At 38.2% G+C, this 15,204-nt stretch overlaps 1 protein-coding gene across 12 annotated transcripts in view; it reads left to right on the top strand.

Annotated features, from left to right (window-relative positions):
• CEP70 (centrosomal protein 70) overlaps positions 1-15,204 on the top strand; it is a 126,742-nt gene that overhangs the window by 78,942 nt on the left and 32,596 nt on the right. For all 12 annotated transcript variants that reach the window (XM_059391018.1, XM_059391016.1, XM_059391013.1 and 9 more), the window contains 2 exons: positions 5,752-5,857; positions 13,870-14,040. In XM_059391018.1, coding sequence (XP_059247001.1) covers positions 5,752-5,857; positions 13,870-14,040 — 277 coding nt within the window. The remainder of the gene's footprint in view (positions 1-5,751; positions 5,858-13,869; positions 14,041-15,204) is intronic.

Here is a 15,204-nt window from a genome sequence, read left to right as displayed (position 1 = left end):
TAAATTTGGAATTTAAAAAATTAATAATTTTTTTTTTTTAGGTTTGGAAGTTTTGTAGAATCTAGATGTGAAACAGGGAATTAGGAATGTTAGATAAATTGCCTACATCACACAGATGGTATGTGGAAGAACTTGGAAAGAAATTAGATCTGTACCCAGTCATTCTGACTCCAAAGCTCAAACTCTTAGTCATCATACTAATTAGAACCAACAAAACACCTGATGAAAAACATTTTTTTAAGGTAAAATTTCTCAAATTTTTATTTTCTGCAATGGCAGAGACAAAATAATTTTTAAAGAACTACTGTGTTCTCTTTAAAGAATGTAAATGTTAGAGAATTCAAGAACTAAATGTTGGGCAAATAACTAAAAATATCCTGTCAGTCCAGTGAATCCTCTCCATATATATAGAAAAAAAGTTTTATTACTGATTAACATCTAGCCAGACTGTGATGTACATTATAGGCAGTCTGCTGAAGCGATTACAAAGCCAGAAAGAAATCTCATTCTTTTATATAGACAGGCATGTACAATTGATTACATATATTGTATATGAATTTTGTCTTTATCCTAAGGAAAAGTAAAGCTTCCCATGTTTTTTTATGATAAGCAGCAAGGTACAACCTAGAGCCAGGAGCCTAGACTAAACTGCCGCAGAGAGATACCTACATTTCAAAATGTGGTTCAAAGGCTCCTACAAAGAAAGACATTCCTGGGATGTAACTTGGCAAGAGGCTTATTTAAATCTTAGAAAGGTTTATATACTTCTCAAAGACATAGAGAAAGATTTATAGCTGCAAGTTTTCCAAAGAAAATGCTACAAGAAGAGGAGGGAAAAGGCTCTCTCTCTCCCATTTAGAACCCGAGAGAATTCAATTTTTTTTCTTTAGATTGGTTGCCTTTCCACCAACCACCTTCACTATCAAATGAGTCTATTTGACATGGAAAAAATGAACTTTCTTGTTTGAATTAATATAAAAACGGGTTGATTATTAGGAGGTGATCAAATAGGTCTGCCAGTTAAAAAAAAAAAGGTATTACACTAATCTCATTTAATTTCAGTGATATTTATATTTGGTAGGCAAAAACAGAATCATAATCCTGTCACTCTAGTGTTGAGTTGATGTATGGTAAGGTGGTTAGGACAGTGAACCAAACTGAAATAAACAATCATGGCTTTATTCACTTACTACAACAGTATAAGCAGCCAAAAAGTATTCCATTTTTAGTATTCGATTTTTCTCTGTGGAATGGCACAAGGGAAGGGTCAGTGAATGACATGCAGCACTGGTAGGAGGAAACATCTCACTGCCTAGGAGCCCTGCACAAAAGACTCCTGCTGTTTCATGGACCTAGTGCAGGCCTGGGAGTGGAAAATACTTCCTCAGAGTGGAGAAAAGTAGGTTAGTTAAGACTGCCCCCACCCCATAAGGAGAAGTGGCAAGTCCCTCAATCAGGGTCACCCCAATAAAGAGGCCTCAGGATGGAGGCACCTGGACTGGTAATGCTGGCCTGGGTGTTGCAAGGAAAGGGAGGGATAAGGGGGGCTGAGTTCTCGACAGCAACTCCCTCCAGAGAGTGCAGTGCATAGACTGTATTCCAAGACTGATGTAGGAAAGCAACTTTCCCCCATGAGGCTTTCTAGGCAAAGCCTTTCTAATCATCTGGTTTGGGCCTGAAAGGTACAGTGTGGGATTTTGGCCTGGAGCTAGACTACTTTTCTAAAGAAACAGTAGCCTTTAGAGTTGTAGCATTGGAGTTGATAGATTGAAGGGAACCACCCTTCTTTTCATCCTAATCATATAAAAAGTCCTAGGAATGTGGAGAAAAAGATTCAAGGAATATACAACTTTGAGAGGCTCACATTGGTGGATATATATGTGTTTTGTATCTTTGTGGCAAAACAAAGTAAGTGGTGTTTTTTAAAGATTTTTTATTTATTTGGCAGAGAGAGCAAGAGAGCACAAGCATTGGGAGGCAGCAGAGGGAGAGAGAGAAGCAGGCTTCCCACTGAGCAGGGAGACTTATGCGGGCAATGTGGGACCTGACCCCAGGACCCTTGGATTATGACCTGAGTTGAAGGCAGACACTTAGCCAACCGAGCCACCCAGGTGCCCCAAAAAGCAGGACTTTTTTTAAAAAAAGATTTTATTTATTTATTTGACAGAGATAACAAGTAGGCAGAGAGGCAGGCAGAAGAGGTAGGGGGACGCAGGCTCCCTGCCAAGCAGAGAACCCCATGCGGGGCTCTATCCCAGGACCCTGAGATCATGACCTGAGCCGAAGGCAGAGGCTTAACCCACTGAGCCACCCAGGCGCTCCTAGCAGGATTTTTAAAAACAAAATTGGCATTCCATCTTTCAATTTGTTTCTCATCTCCAGAATGGAGTCAAATAATGGGGCAAATAATACATTATATTAATAAAATAAAATAATTAGAAAAAAAATTTTTCAGCCAGCTGTTTCTGGATCTAACTTCCTCCTCACCAGGACACCTAAACTGTTCACATTCTATACTTCAAAAGGAACCAATGAGATTTGTATTTTGGCAAGTTTCAATACTTCATATGCATATTAAATTAACTCAAGCCAGTTAACCTAGTTTCAATCAGTTCTGCACAGAGGACCTAAATGAGAATGGCACTCATTAGCTTTTACCTTTATAATTCTGCCTCCTCTCTGTCTCCCTCAAAGCACAATTCAGGTTTCTACCTGAATCTGTCTCCCAAAATCCAATTCTAATTGCCCAGATTAGTATCTGTTTGTTTAAATTTTCAGTCAATTCCTTCTTGGTTGACAACATGTATACATTTAATCTCATTGTTTTTCTAAGTTAACAGAAGATGAGGATTAGTGAAAGCTAGGCATTCATGGGATATTGACCTTTGGTTTGCCTGTTCTCATAATAAATATCAGCCAAAGCCCAATATTCCTGAAAACTTTGTATTCTGCAAAACCACACAGGTAAAAATAACAGAGCTCAAGAGAAAAGCAGTGTTAGAAACCAGTCTATATAAAATTGGTGCAGCTTGTAACCAGAGAACAACCACCAGGCAGTCCCTCAGGAGGTAAGTTAGATAGCCCTAGTAGGTCTATAGGTTGCCTCAGGGGATATTAAAAATGCACAGACCACAGAGCAGAAATATTGGCTTGAGAATGTCAAGACTATGAAGATGGAAATGAATCCAACTCCAGGCTGAAGAAGCTGAGGTTAAAACAGGTAAGGGAAGAAGGGTAACTTGCCTCCAGCCTGGAGTCTAATGGTGAGAGTCAAGGAGGGACCCTAGGGTGCAGCCTCTCATTTTAAACTTCCTTAAAATAGGGGTGCCTGGGTGGCTCAGTGGGTTAAGCCACTGCCTTCAGCTCGGGTCATGGTCTCAGGAAACTGATGATGAAGATAATTGTATTTATTGAGAACATTCTCTATAGAAGTTGATTATTGTCATTATTAAATGAGGGTATGTCTTTATTCATCTAGTTAATTGAATCACATATCATTTCCCAGAGTGACTGTAAGTTTTACATGCAATTTTATATTTAGCTTACTATACTTATAGCTAAATGTTGTATATCCATAGCATAATATGTATTAATCAGATCTGCAAACAGTTTCAATGATCAGTTAACCTGACTGAACGGTTAACTAACACTTAAGTTCAGGTATATCAGTTTACTTGTATTCCCATTAGAGAGCATATTGGCTTTTCTATCTCCTGTTTGTATTTTAGATAATATGCTCCTGGCACTGCCATCATCCAAACTGTAAAGTATATGAATTTGGTAAAGAGATGGGAAGTGAGGTGGAAAATGGATTGTGAGGGACACCTGGGTGGCTCAGTTGGTTAAGCAACTGCCTTTGGCTAAGGTCACGATCCCAGGGTCCAGGGATCAAGCCCCCCGTTGGGCTCCCACTGAGCGGGGAGCCTGCTTTTGCCGCTCCCTCTGCAGCTCCCCTTGGTTGTGTTCCCTCTCGCATGCTCTCTGTCTGTCAAATAAATAAATATTAAAAAAAGAAAAAAGGAAAATGGATTGTGAGGTCTTTATATCTACTGGGTGAAGGAGATTGACTTTTTACCTAGAACTAATTCCACTTACTAATAATAATTTGTTTTTGACATACACTCATCAGAGAGCAGAGAAAAGCAATAGAATGAAGATTAAGGGTAATACATATGACTGGTGTAGATTATTGTAGGGTAATAGTAAGAGTTGAAGTAAGAAGGGAGTCAGGAGGAATATTAGGTAACAGCTACTGGCCCTGAGTTGTTCAAATGCTGACCTAAGGAGATTAGATTGTTTACAGTGCAGTGGGAAGCTATTGATTGTGGGTTTTTTTTTTTTTTTTTTTTTAAGATTTATTTATTTGACAGAGAAGCAGGGAGAGGGAGAGAAGCAGACTCCCCGCTGGGCACAGAGCCCATGCAGGGATTGATCTCAAGACCCTGAGATCAAGACCTGAGCCGAAACCAAGAGTCCAACGCTTAACCAACTGAGCCACTCAGGTGCCCCGCCATTGATTTGTTTTTTAGCAGGCAAAGGACATGATGGACTATTGCTTTTTTTTTTTTTTTTTTTTAAGACGGCTCTATGAGGAATGTGGAGCCCAGCTCAAGGCTTAAACTCACAACCCTGAGATCAAGACCTGAGTTGAGATCAAGAGTTTGACACTTAACTGACTGAGCCACAAGTGCCCTGGAATATTGCTATTCTGTTTTAGAAACAGCAGGTCAAACTCATTAATGAGTCATGGAATGGATTTAATGGGTCTGGGTTCTGCAGGAAACTGATAGGCTTATTCAAATTTAATATGGTTAACTTGAAGTAGGTTTTAATAAAAGACTACTTTTTCCCAAAGGCATGGTGGGTGGGAGGAAAATGTTTAGTACAGCCTGACTTAAGAGATATTTGGTGAAGGGAAAAGGTTTGCTACTAGGTAGATACACTAGTACATAGGTTTCTAGGCAAAGAAACTCCCTCAGATTTCTTTTAGGCACCTGGAACCGTGGTCTCTTGGGTTTCCATGCCCTCTTAACTAGCCGAGGCATCACTGTTGTTTGATCTTTGGTACAAATGGAGTATGAAGAAGGAAGGACCATACTGTCTAATTGTTGCTGCTACAGTGAACAAAAAAATTGCCCTGATCATTGCTCCTTGCTCCCTTTATCTATAGCCTCCAATCTCAGTACCTTGGAAGTTTCTTTCATCTTTTGCTGTAGTTCTTTCCTGTTCTGCTTTTTTGCAAGTGTTGGGGAGTGGTTAGAACTTACTTCTTCACTCTGATCCCTTTTGTTTTCAGGGATTTCTTCTAATTTGTGGTCTATTGAGAGGATATTCTTGTTTTCCAGTGACCATATGACTTACAGAATTAAATTTTAAAAAATTTGTGTATGTGTATGTACACATAAATATATATGTAAAATTACACAAAACTTTTGGAGGGTTGGGGTACCTGGGTGGCTCAGTGAGTTGAGCGTCTGACCCTTGATTTTGGCTTGGGTCATGATCTTGGGGTCATAGGATCAAGTTCTGTGTCAGCTCTGCCTTTATTGGGGAAGTCTGCTTGAGATTTTCTCCACCCGCTATCCTGCCCATTTCCTTACCCCACCCCCTGCTCATGTGCACTCTTTCTCTCAAATAAATCTTTAAAAAATTAAAGATGGAGGGTAGCTCAATCATTGACTCATTTGTTGTCTTAATCCAGTGTCTAGGAAAGTATTTTATATTGTCTTGGTTTATTTTTTTCCCCTTTAGATTACAGGATCTTATCAGTCAAAAAAAGGCAGAGGAGCCAGAAAAACCGGATGAACCCAGCAAAGATAACCCGCAGCAGGCCCTAATTGACCAGAGATACTTTCAGGTATTGAATAACTGGCAGAGACTAGTTATTTGTAGTGAACTTTAGTTAGTTTCTTTCTTTTAACTTTTTATTTAAATTCCAGTGAGTTAACATACAGTGTAGTATTAGTTTCAGGTGTACATTATAGTGATTCAACACTTCCATGCAATCAACAGCTGGTGCCCATGATAATAAGTGCACTCCTTAATCCCCATCACCTATTTCACCCATTCCCCCCCACCTCCCTTCTGGTAACCATCAATTTGTTCTTTCGTAGTTTTTTCCCCCTCTTTTGTTTTCTTTTTCTTTATCATTATTTTTAAAGATTTTGTTTATTTATTTGACAGAGATCACAAGTAGACAGAGGCAGGTAGAGAGAAAGAGGGGGAAGCAGGCTCCCCACTGAGCAGAGAGCCTGATGCAGGGCATGATCCCAGGACCCTGGGATCATGACCTGAGCTGAAGGCAGAGGCTTTAACCCACTGATCCATCCAGGTGCCCCTGTTTTCTTTTTCTTTAATTAAAAAATTTTTTTTTTTACATTTTTAAGTCCTCTTGACTTGCTACCCTGAGATCAATAGTCACATGCTCCACTGACTGAAACAGCCAGGTGCCCCTGTTTTGTTTCTTAAATTTCACATATGAGTGAAATCATGTGGTGTTTGTCTTTCTCTGACTTAGTTCACTTAGCATAATACTTTCTAGCTCCATTCGTGTCACTGCAAATGACAAAATTTTGCTCTTTTTTATGGTTGAGTAATATTCCTGTGTGTGTGTGTGTGTGTGTACACACATGTATATGTGTATATACATACATACTGCATCTTTATCCATTCGTAGGCTGTTTTGTAATCTGGCTCTTATAAGTAATGCTGCTATAAACATCAAGATGCATGTATCCCTTTGAATTAGTATTTTTGTATTTTTGGGGTAAATACCCAGTAGTGCAATTGTTGGATCATAGGGTACTTCTATTTTTAACTTCTTGGGCAATCTCCATACTGTCTTCCAGAGTGGCTATACCAGTTTGCATTCCCACCAACAGTGCACGAGAGTTTCTTTTTCTCCACATCCTTGCCTATACCTTCTGTTTCTTGTGTGGTTGCTTTTAGCCATTCTGACAGGTGTGAGGTGATACATCCTTGTAGTTTTGACTTCCATTTCCCTGATGGTAAGTGACGTTGAGCATCTTTTCATGGGTATGTTAGCTATCTGTATGTCTTCTTTGGAAAAATATCTATTCATGTCTTCTGCACCGCCCCCTCCCCCCCGCTATTTTTTTTAAAGAAAGGCAGACTGCCACATGCAGGGCCACATCTGGATGTGGTCTAGAGTCTTGAAAGCTTTACTACCTTATATTTGCCTACAAATGGACTTTGAGAGCTTGTTTGGAGGTTCTAGTAGGGGAATACAGCTACTTGTATACCCTTGCCTGAAGAATAGTCCTCCTCTACTGGGGCAGGTTGCCCTCTTTGACTGAACCTGCAGCTTCAGGAGGGATGCACAAGGAGTGGTGTGGTGAGGGAAGAAGGGGACACTTGCCTAGCCAGCCAGATCAGCTGAATCAATCCCAGTGATCAGTGGGGTGACAGATGTCACAGCCAGATTGCCCTCACATTTTTAATTAGGTTGTTTTTTGGGTGTTGAGTTGTATAAGGTCTTTATGTATTTTGGATATGTCCCTTTATCAGATCTGACATTTACAAATATCTTCTCCCATTCTTTAGGTTGCCTTTTGGTTTTGTTGATTGTTTCCTTCACTGTGCAGAAGCTTTATATTTTGATGTAGTCCCAATAGTTTATTTTTGCTTTTGTTTCTCTTACCTCAGGAGATGTATCTAGGAAGAAGTTGCTATACTAATGTCAGAGAAGTTATTGCCTATATTCTTTTCTAGGATTTTTATGGTTTCAGGTCCCACATTTAGGTCTTTAATCCATTTTGGGAATTTACTTTTGTGTATTGCATAACAGTATTTGTTCTAACAATCCGTTAGTATGGAATGTCTTTCTATTTCTTGGTGTCATCTTCAGTTTCTTTCATCAGTATTTTATAGTTTTGAGAGTATGGGTCTTAAACCTCTTTGGATACGTTCATTCCTAGGTATCTTAATTGTCTTGGTGCAGTTTTAAATGGAATTATCCTTCCCTCACTCCATCCTTTCCTTCCTTCCTTCCCTCCCTCCCCCTTTTTTTTTTTGAAATAAGTTTTTATTTATTTGAGAGAGAGAGCACGAGCAGGAAAGAAGGACAGAGGGAGTAGACACCCCGCTGATCAGTGAGTCCTATGTCGGGCCCAATTCCGGGACCCTGAGATCATGAGCTGAGCTGAAGACAGCCATGTAACCGAATGAGCTACCTAAGGTGCCCCTGCAAATGGGATTGTTTTCTTAATTTCTCCTTCAGGGCTGCTTTGTTGTTAGTATACAGAAATGTAATAGATTTCTGCATGTTGATTTTGTATCCTGAGACTCTACTGAATTCATTTATTAGTTCCAGCAGTTATTTGGAGGATTCTCCCGGGTTTTCTATGTATAGGATCATGCCATCTGCAAATAGTGAAAATTTCACTTCTTCCTTGCTGATTTGAATGGCTTTTATTTCTTTTGTTATCGGACTGCTATGGCTAGGACTTCCAGTACTATGTTAAATAAAAGTGGTAAGAGTGAACATCTCTCTCTTGTTCGTGCCTATAGAGGAAAAGCTCTCAATTTTTCCCCATTTCGGTATTAGCTGTGGGATTTTGATATATAGCCTTTACTGTGTTGTGATATTTTCCCTCTAAACCTACTTTGTTGGGGCTTTTTATCATGGATGGATGTTGTACTTTGTCAAATGCTTTTCCTGCCTCTGTTGAAATGATCATATGGTTCTTATCCTTTCTTCTTATTAATGGGATGTATCATGTTGATTGATTTGCAAATAATGAACCACCCTTGCAACCTAGGAATAAATCCCACTTGATTATGGTGAATGATTTTTAAATTGTATCATTGGATTCTGTATGCTAGTATTTTTTTGAGAATTTTTGCATCTATGTTCGTCAGAGATATTGGTCTATTCTCTTTTTTCGTGTGGTGTCTTTATCTGGTTTTGCTCTCAGGGTAATGCTGGCCTCCTAGAATGAATTTGGAAATTTCCCGTCCTTTTCCAATTTTTGGAAAAGTTTGAGGAAAAACATGTATTAACTCTTCTTTGAATGTTTGGTAGCATTCACCTATGAAGCCACCTGGTCTTAGACTTTGGGTTTTGGGGAGTTTTTGATTACTAATTCATTTTATTTGCTGGCTATCAATCTGCTCAAGTTTTCTATTTCTTCTTGTTTCAGTTTTGGTAATGTTTTTGGGAATCCATTTCTTCTAGGTTGTCTAAATTTATTGGCTTATAGTTTTTCATAATATTCTCTTATAATTGTGTTTCTCTCCCATTTGTGATTTTATTTATTTGGGTCCTTTCTCTTTTCTTTTTGATAAGCCTGATGAGAGGTTTACCAATTTTGTTGTTCTTTTCAAAGAACCAGCTCCTGGCTTCATTATCTGTGCTAGTTTCATTGATCTGTGCTATTGTTTATTTAGTTTCTATATCATTTATTTCTGCTCTAATCTTCATTATTTCCTTTTCCAGGCTTCAGAGTTCATTTGTTCTTTTTCTAGCTCCTTTACATGTAAAGTGTTTGAGATTTTTCTTGCTTCTTGAGATAGGCCTGTATTGCTATATACTTACCTCATTGCTTTTGCTCCATCCCAAAGATTTTAGACTATTGGGTTTTCATTTTCATTTGTTTCCATGTATTTTTAAAAATCTCTTCTTTATTTCCTGGTTTAGTAATATGTTTAGTAGTATGTTTAACTCATTCATTGTTTAGTAGTATGTTTAACCTCTATGTATTTGTGCTCTTCCCAGATTTTTCCTTGTGGTTGACTTCTGGTTTCATTAATTTGTAGTCAGAAAAGGTGCATGGTATGATTTTAGTCTTTTTGTGTTTGTTAAGGCCCGTTTTGTGACCTAATATGTGATTTATTCTGGAGAATGTTCATGTGCACTTGAAAAGAATGTATTCTGCTGTTTCAGAATGGAATATTTTGTCCATCTGGTCCAGTGTATCATTCAAAGCCTTTGTTTTCTTGTTTCCGCTGAGTAGAGAGCTCCATGCGGGGCTTGATCCCAGGCCCCTGGGATCACAACCTGAGCAGAAGGCAGAGGCTTTAACCCACTGAGCCACCCAGGTGCCCCATGGTTTGTTTTTATTTAGATATTTAGTCCATCTGAACTTTAATTTTCTATATGGCATGTTGTAGAGATCTAACCTCACTGTTTTTATAGACCATTTATTGGATAGATGAGTGATTAAGCCTGGCTGTTTACTGACTGAACTAGACCTATGCTCATATTTTATTGGACCCACACAGGGCTTTTTATACTTTGAGTTAATTATCAATATTTTAAAAATTAAGATTTTGGGGGGCACCTGGGTGGCTCAGTGGGTTAAGCCTCTGCCTTTGGCTCAGGTCATGATCTCAGGGTCCTGGGATTGAGCCCCACGTTGGGCTGTATGCTCAGTGGGGAGCCTGCTTCCCCCTCTTTCTCTCTGCCTGCCTCTCTGCCTACTTGTGATCTCTGTCTGTCAAATTAAAAAAAAAAAATCTTGAAAAAAATTAAGATTTTTATTAAGTTCTTAATTCTAAGCTTATTTCTAAGCTTCTCTTAAAAAGCCACAGAATCTGACAACAAATCCTGCATAGTCATTATCAGGGCAGAATTATGCCTCTCCTCTGTCACATAGAGGCCTGTATTCTTCAGTTAGCTAAAGCCCCTGGCCATCATCCTTGCTTCAGTAATGGTCTTATCTTGTATCTAGAGGCATTTGAGTTTACAGTTTCTCATAGACCATTCTTTCTCTACTTTATTGAAATGAAGCTTCTGTCATTTCTACTCATATACATATGTTTGTGTCTAGACTCTGGTCTGTTCCATTTTTTATACTATTTTCATATTCTTTTAACTTTGTCATTTTGTAGTAGGTTTTGATACCCTTTAGGGTAAGAATCTTGTCATTGTTCTTGTAAATATTTTTCCTTTGCTATTTATTCTTCTGGATGAACAATTTGTCAATATCAAAAACAGATCCTATTGAGATGAACTATAATTGGATTGATTTTTTAGATTAATATTTGGAAAGGTGACACCTTTGTAGTTTTGAATCATCTCACTCAGAAATATGTCCCTAATTTTATGTGGCCCTTCCTTTATGTAGCCTTAGTAAAGTTTTATATATTCTTAAGTTTAGCTCTTGAGTATTTTTGTTAGGTTTATTTCCTAGGTATTGTATAATTTTTATTTCTATTGAGAATAGCATCATTTTTTTCCATTACATTTTCTAACTAATTGTCGCTGGTTCTTCATGTATATCTGAGTTGATTTTATTTCCAGGCACTTTTCTGTAAACTAATTTTTTGTTTTGTTTTGATAACTCTCTTGTACCTAGCATATAACTGAATTTCTTTTATTTCATTTTGTTTCTTAGATTAAATTTGAGAGGCTTTAACCTTTAACAAGGCAATTAAACCATTCATGGATATTGAGACCAACTCATATATCTGCTTTTATTCCTGACATTTTTCTGTTTTCTATATGTGGTTTTTGGTTCTGTTCTTTACTTGGCATTTGCTAGGTTGAGATTTGTCTTTTTTTCTCTTCAAGTACTTAGGACATTTGTCATCTTAATTCTTTTCTACTTGTCAAATAATTACTCTTAAGATACAGTTTTTATCCATAGCAAGAGTTTATCAGTATCTACAAACTGTTCCTGAATAGATAAGACCTATTTTTAAGTTATTTTTTTAAAAATTCCCATCTCTCTTGTAATTGTCATTTTACTGTTTGCTCACTGTTAATATATATTTTGCTGCCAGTCATCTGATTGTGGTCAAGCCATTAAAATATGCTCTGCTGGGGGCGCCTGGGTGGCTTAGTGGATTAAAGCCTCTGCCTTCTGTTCAGGTCATGATCCCAGGGTTCTGGGATCGAACCCAGCATCGGGCTCTCTGCTCAGCAGGGAGCCTGCTTCCTCCTCCTTCTCTCTCTGCCTACTTGTGATCTCTGTCTGTCAGATAAATAAAATCTTTAAAAAAAAAAAAAAAGAATATGTTCTGCTGTCATTAATAATTCTGTGGAGGAGAATTGATTTTTCCATTAAAATATGTTTAAGTACAAGAGAAGAAAATGTTGAAATATTCTTTTAAACTCAAAACAAGCTCCTCAGTAAACATCTGATATCTTAGTACCAGGAAACCTGTGAGTTATAGCTTGAAGTATGAGTAGGGACAAAGATTTGAGATCAATATAGTGTCTTGTTTTTATACTTAAATAGCTGTTTATTAAATGGTCTGGGTTTGATGGTGGTAAATAAGGAAATTACTCTTCTTTGTTTATACTTGCTGTTTTGGAGTGTTTGTTTCCTCTCCTTAGTAGAACTCATACCTTTTGGCAGAGAGGTTATAGTCACATATTAAACATATTAAGACACTTAAGTTTTACTCCAGGCATTGATGGTATTAGGGAATTACTGTTAAATTTCTTTCTTTTTTTTTTAAGATTTTATTTATTTGAGAGAGAAAGTGAGAGAGCACAAGCAAGGGGAGCGGCAGAGGGAGAGGGAGAAGTGGGCTCCCCGTTGAGCTGGGAGTCCCATGCAGGGCTTGATCCCAGAGCCCTGGGATCATGACCTGAGCCAAAGGCAGATGCTTAATTGACTGAGCCACCCAGGAACCCCTAATTACTGTTAAATTTCTTATGTATAATAATGGTTTTAGGATTTTGTAGGAGAATATGCTTACTTTTAAGAAGTGCATACTTAAGTATTTGAGGATAAAGTTTTATCATGTCTTTTCTTTAGAAGGTTGAGCTAAGTGAGCAAATATGGGAAAATGTTAACAATTGTTAAATCTAGGTAGAGATTATGTGGGTATTTATGATGGTTCATTTTATGTATCATCTTGACTAGGCTACAGGGTGCCCAGGTACTTGGTCAAACATTATTCTGAATATGTCTGTGAAGGGTATTTATGGATGAGATTAACATTTGATTTGGCAGACTGGGTAAAGCCGATTGCCTTCCCTGATGTGAATGATTCTCATTCAATCATTTGAAGACCTGACTAAAACAGGATGAGTAAGAGGGAGCTCCACTTGCCTGACTGACTTCCTTTGACCTGGGACATCAGTTTTTTTCTGCCTTCATTGTTGAGCTGAAGCACGGACTCTTTCTGCGTCTCAAGCCTGTGGGCATTCAGGCTAGAACTGCTCCATTGGCTCGTTTAGGTCTCCAGCTTGCCTGTTGCAGACATTGGGACTTACCTGCTTCCATAATTGTGTGAGCTAATTCCTTATAATAAATCTTTTTAGATGTATTTATATGCATACACATTGCTCCTGTTTCTCTGTAGAACCTTAATAATACAGATTTTGATACTGAGAGTGGTTGTAGAGGAACAGCGTTTTATGGATTAGTTCTCTGAATTGGGTCTGGGGTTTCAAGAATTGCATGATGTTTCCAGGATTTCTGTATGTAATGTGTTGGACTTTATTTTTCATTGCCCTTGAACTTTAACTGAGGTTATGAAACAACAGGAAATGCCCCCTTTCACCATCTGATTTAGCTTAAATATAAGGAGATAGAATTAGAGAAATGTGAGACTCTAGCTAAGGATGTACTGATGATTATTTTTTCCCTGTGTGGATTATAATAGGTCATGCATAATCTACTTTAAAGTCAAAATAATTTGAAAATGCATTTTAGCTTTTCTTGGAAGTTTCTCATTCTCATTAGAACTTATATGTTTAATTTTGTTGATAAAACTGCCATCTTTCCAAAACATTACAAGTATCAGTCTTATTAAAGAACCTCTTAATGCCTAAAGTTAATTCTGAAAATGATGATACATTGACATATAAAGCACTCCCTTAACCTAAATCACTTTGATAAGACTATGATAAACATTTCAACCTAAAACCATGGTCTTTTTTTTTTTCCTTAGGTTCTGAATAGCATCAATTCAATTGTTCATAATCCAAGAGCTCCAGTAATAATTTATAAACAGAGCAAAGGAGGAACCCAACATTTTAATAAAGATCTTGTTCAGGATTGTGGATTTGAGCATCTTATTCCTATAATAGAAATGTGGGCAGATCAACTGACTTCCTTAAAGGTAAGGGGTTGAATATTTTTTACATGCTTTGAAAATCTATTGGAGTCTCTGGGCTTTATTAATAGGACTAGGCTCCATTTTTTTGTTTGTTTGTTTGTTTTAGCTGTAAAGCTTAGCTTATTTAAAATTTAAAACTTGCTACTTACCGTATCAGTTTTAAGTATGACCTATTTGATATTGTCATTACTATAAGCTTTACCTCCTATAAAGTTCTACCAAAGACTCAGGCCTGCTGCCATGTTGAAAATCTGTAGTGGTTCTGTTTCACACCTCCAGGTCCTTCCCTGTTCTACGTTCATCTACCTCTTTTTGGTATTTCCATGCTTCAGATTTTCCTGGCCATTATTCCTCTTTAGATGTGATGTTTTATCTTTCATTCCATTTTAATTGGGAATATTTTTTTCCCCTCTTCATATTTGAAATCATTTTCCTTCTCTCAAAACTGTCCACATCTGTCTATTCTGTAAAGAAGTGAATAGTTCAGTAGCAGCCATACTACTTTTACTTATTCTCTCTGTCCATAGAAGAAAAAAATTTCTTTACTTTGTAGAGTTATTGTGCATTTCTTATCATGCATCTACAGGTTTTTCAGTTTTTTTTGAGTAGTACACTGAAAGGTGAATTGCTGAAGTCATTAATATTTAGTTTCTGGGGAGAGGAGTCAAGATGGCGGAGAAGTAGCAGGCTGAGACTACTTCAGCTAGCAGGAAATCAGCTAGATAGCTTATCTCAAGATTGCAAACACCTACAAATCCATCGGCAGATCGAAGAGAAGAACAGCAATTCTAGAAACAGAAAAAAAAACCACTTTCTGAAAGGTAGGACTGGCGGAGAAGTGAATCCAAAGCGACAGGAAGATAGACCCCAGGGGGAGGGGCCGGCTCCCGGCAAGCGGCGGAGCAACAGAGCACAAAATCAGGACTTTTAAAAGTCTGTTCCGCTGAGGGACATCACTCCAGAGGCTAAACTGGGGTGAAGCCCATGCGGGGTCAGCGTGGCCTCAGGTCCCACAGGGTCACAGAAGGATCGGGGGTGTCTGAGTGTCACAGAGCTTGCAGGTATTAGAACGAGGAAGCCGGCTACAGAGACAGAGACGACAGTGAGCTCACAGCTCGGGGTTACCTTGAACGGGTCGCAGGCTTGGTGAGCTCGGAGCGCAGCCGG

The sequence above is a fragment of the Mustela nigripes genome, chromosome 2 (assembly GCF_022355385.1).
Source record: "Mustela nigripes isolate SB6536 chromosome 2, MUSNIG.SB6536, whole genome shotgun sequence".
NCBI classification, from domain to species: Eukaryota; Metazoa; Chordata; class Mammalia; order Carnivora; family Mustelidae; genus Mustela; species Mustela nigripes.
Note: the sequence above shows the minus strand (reverse complement) of the source record. Positions and strands in the feature narration are given on the sequence as shown.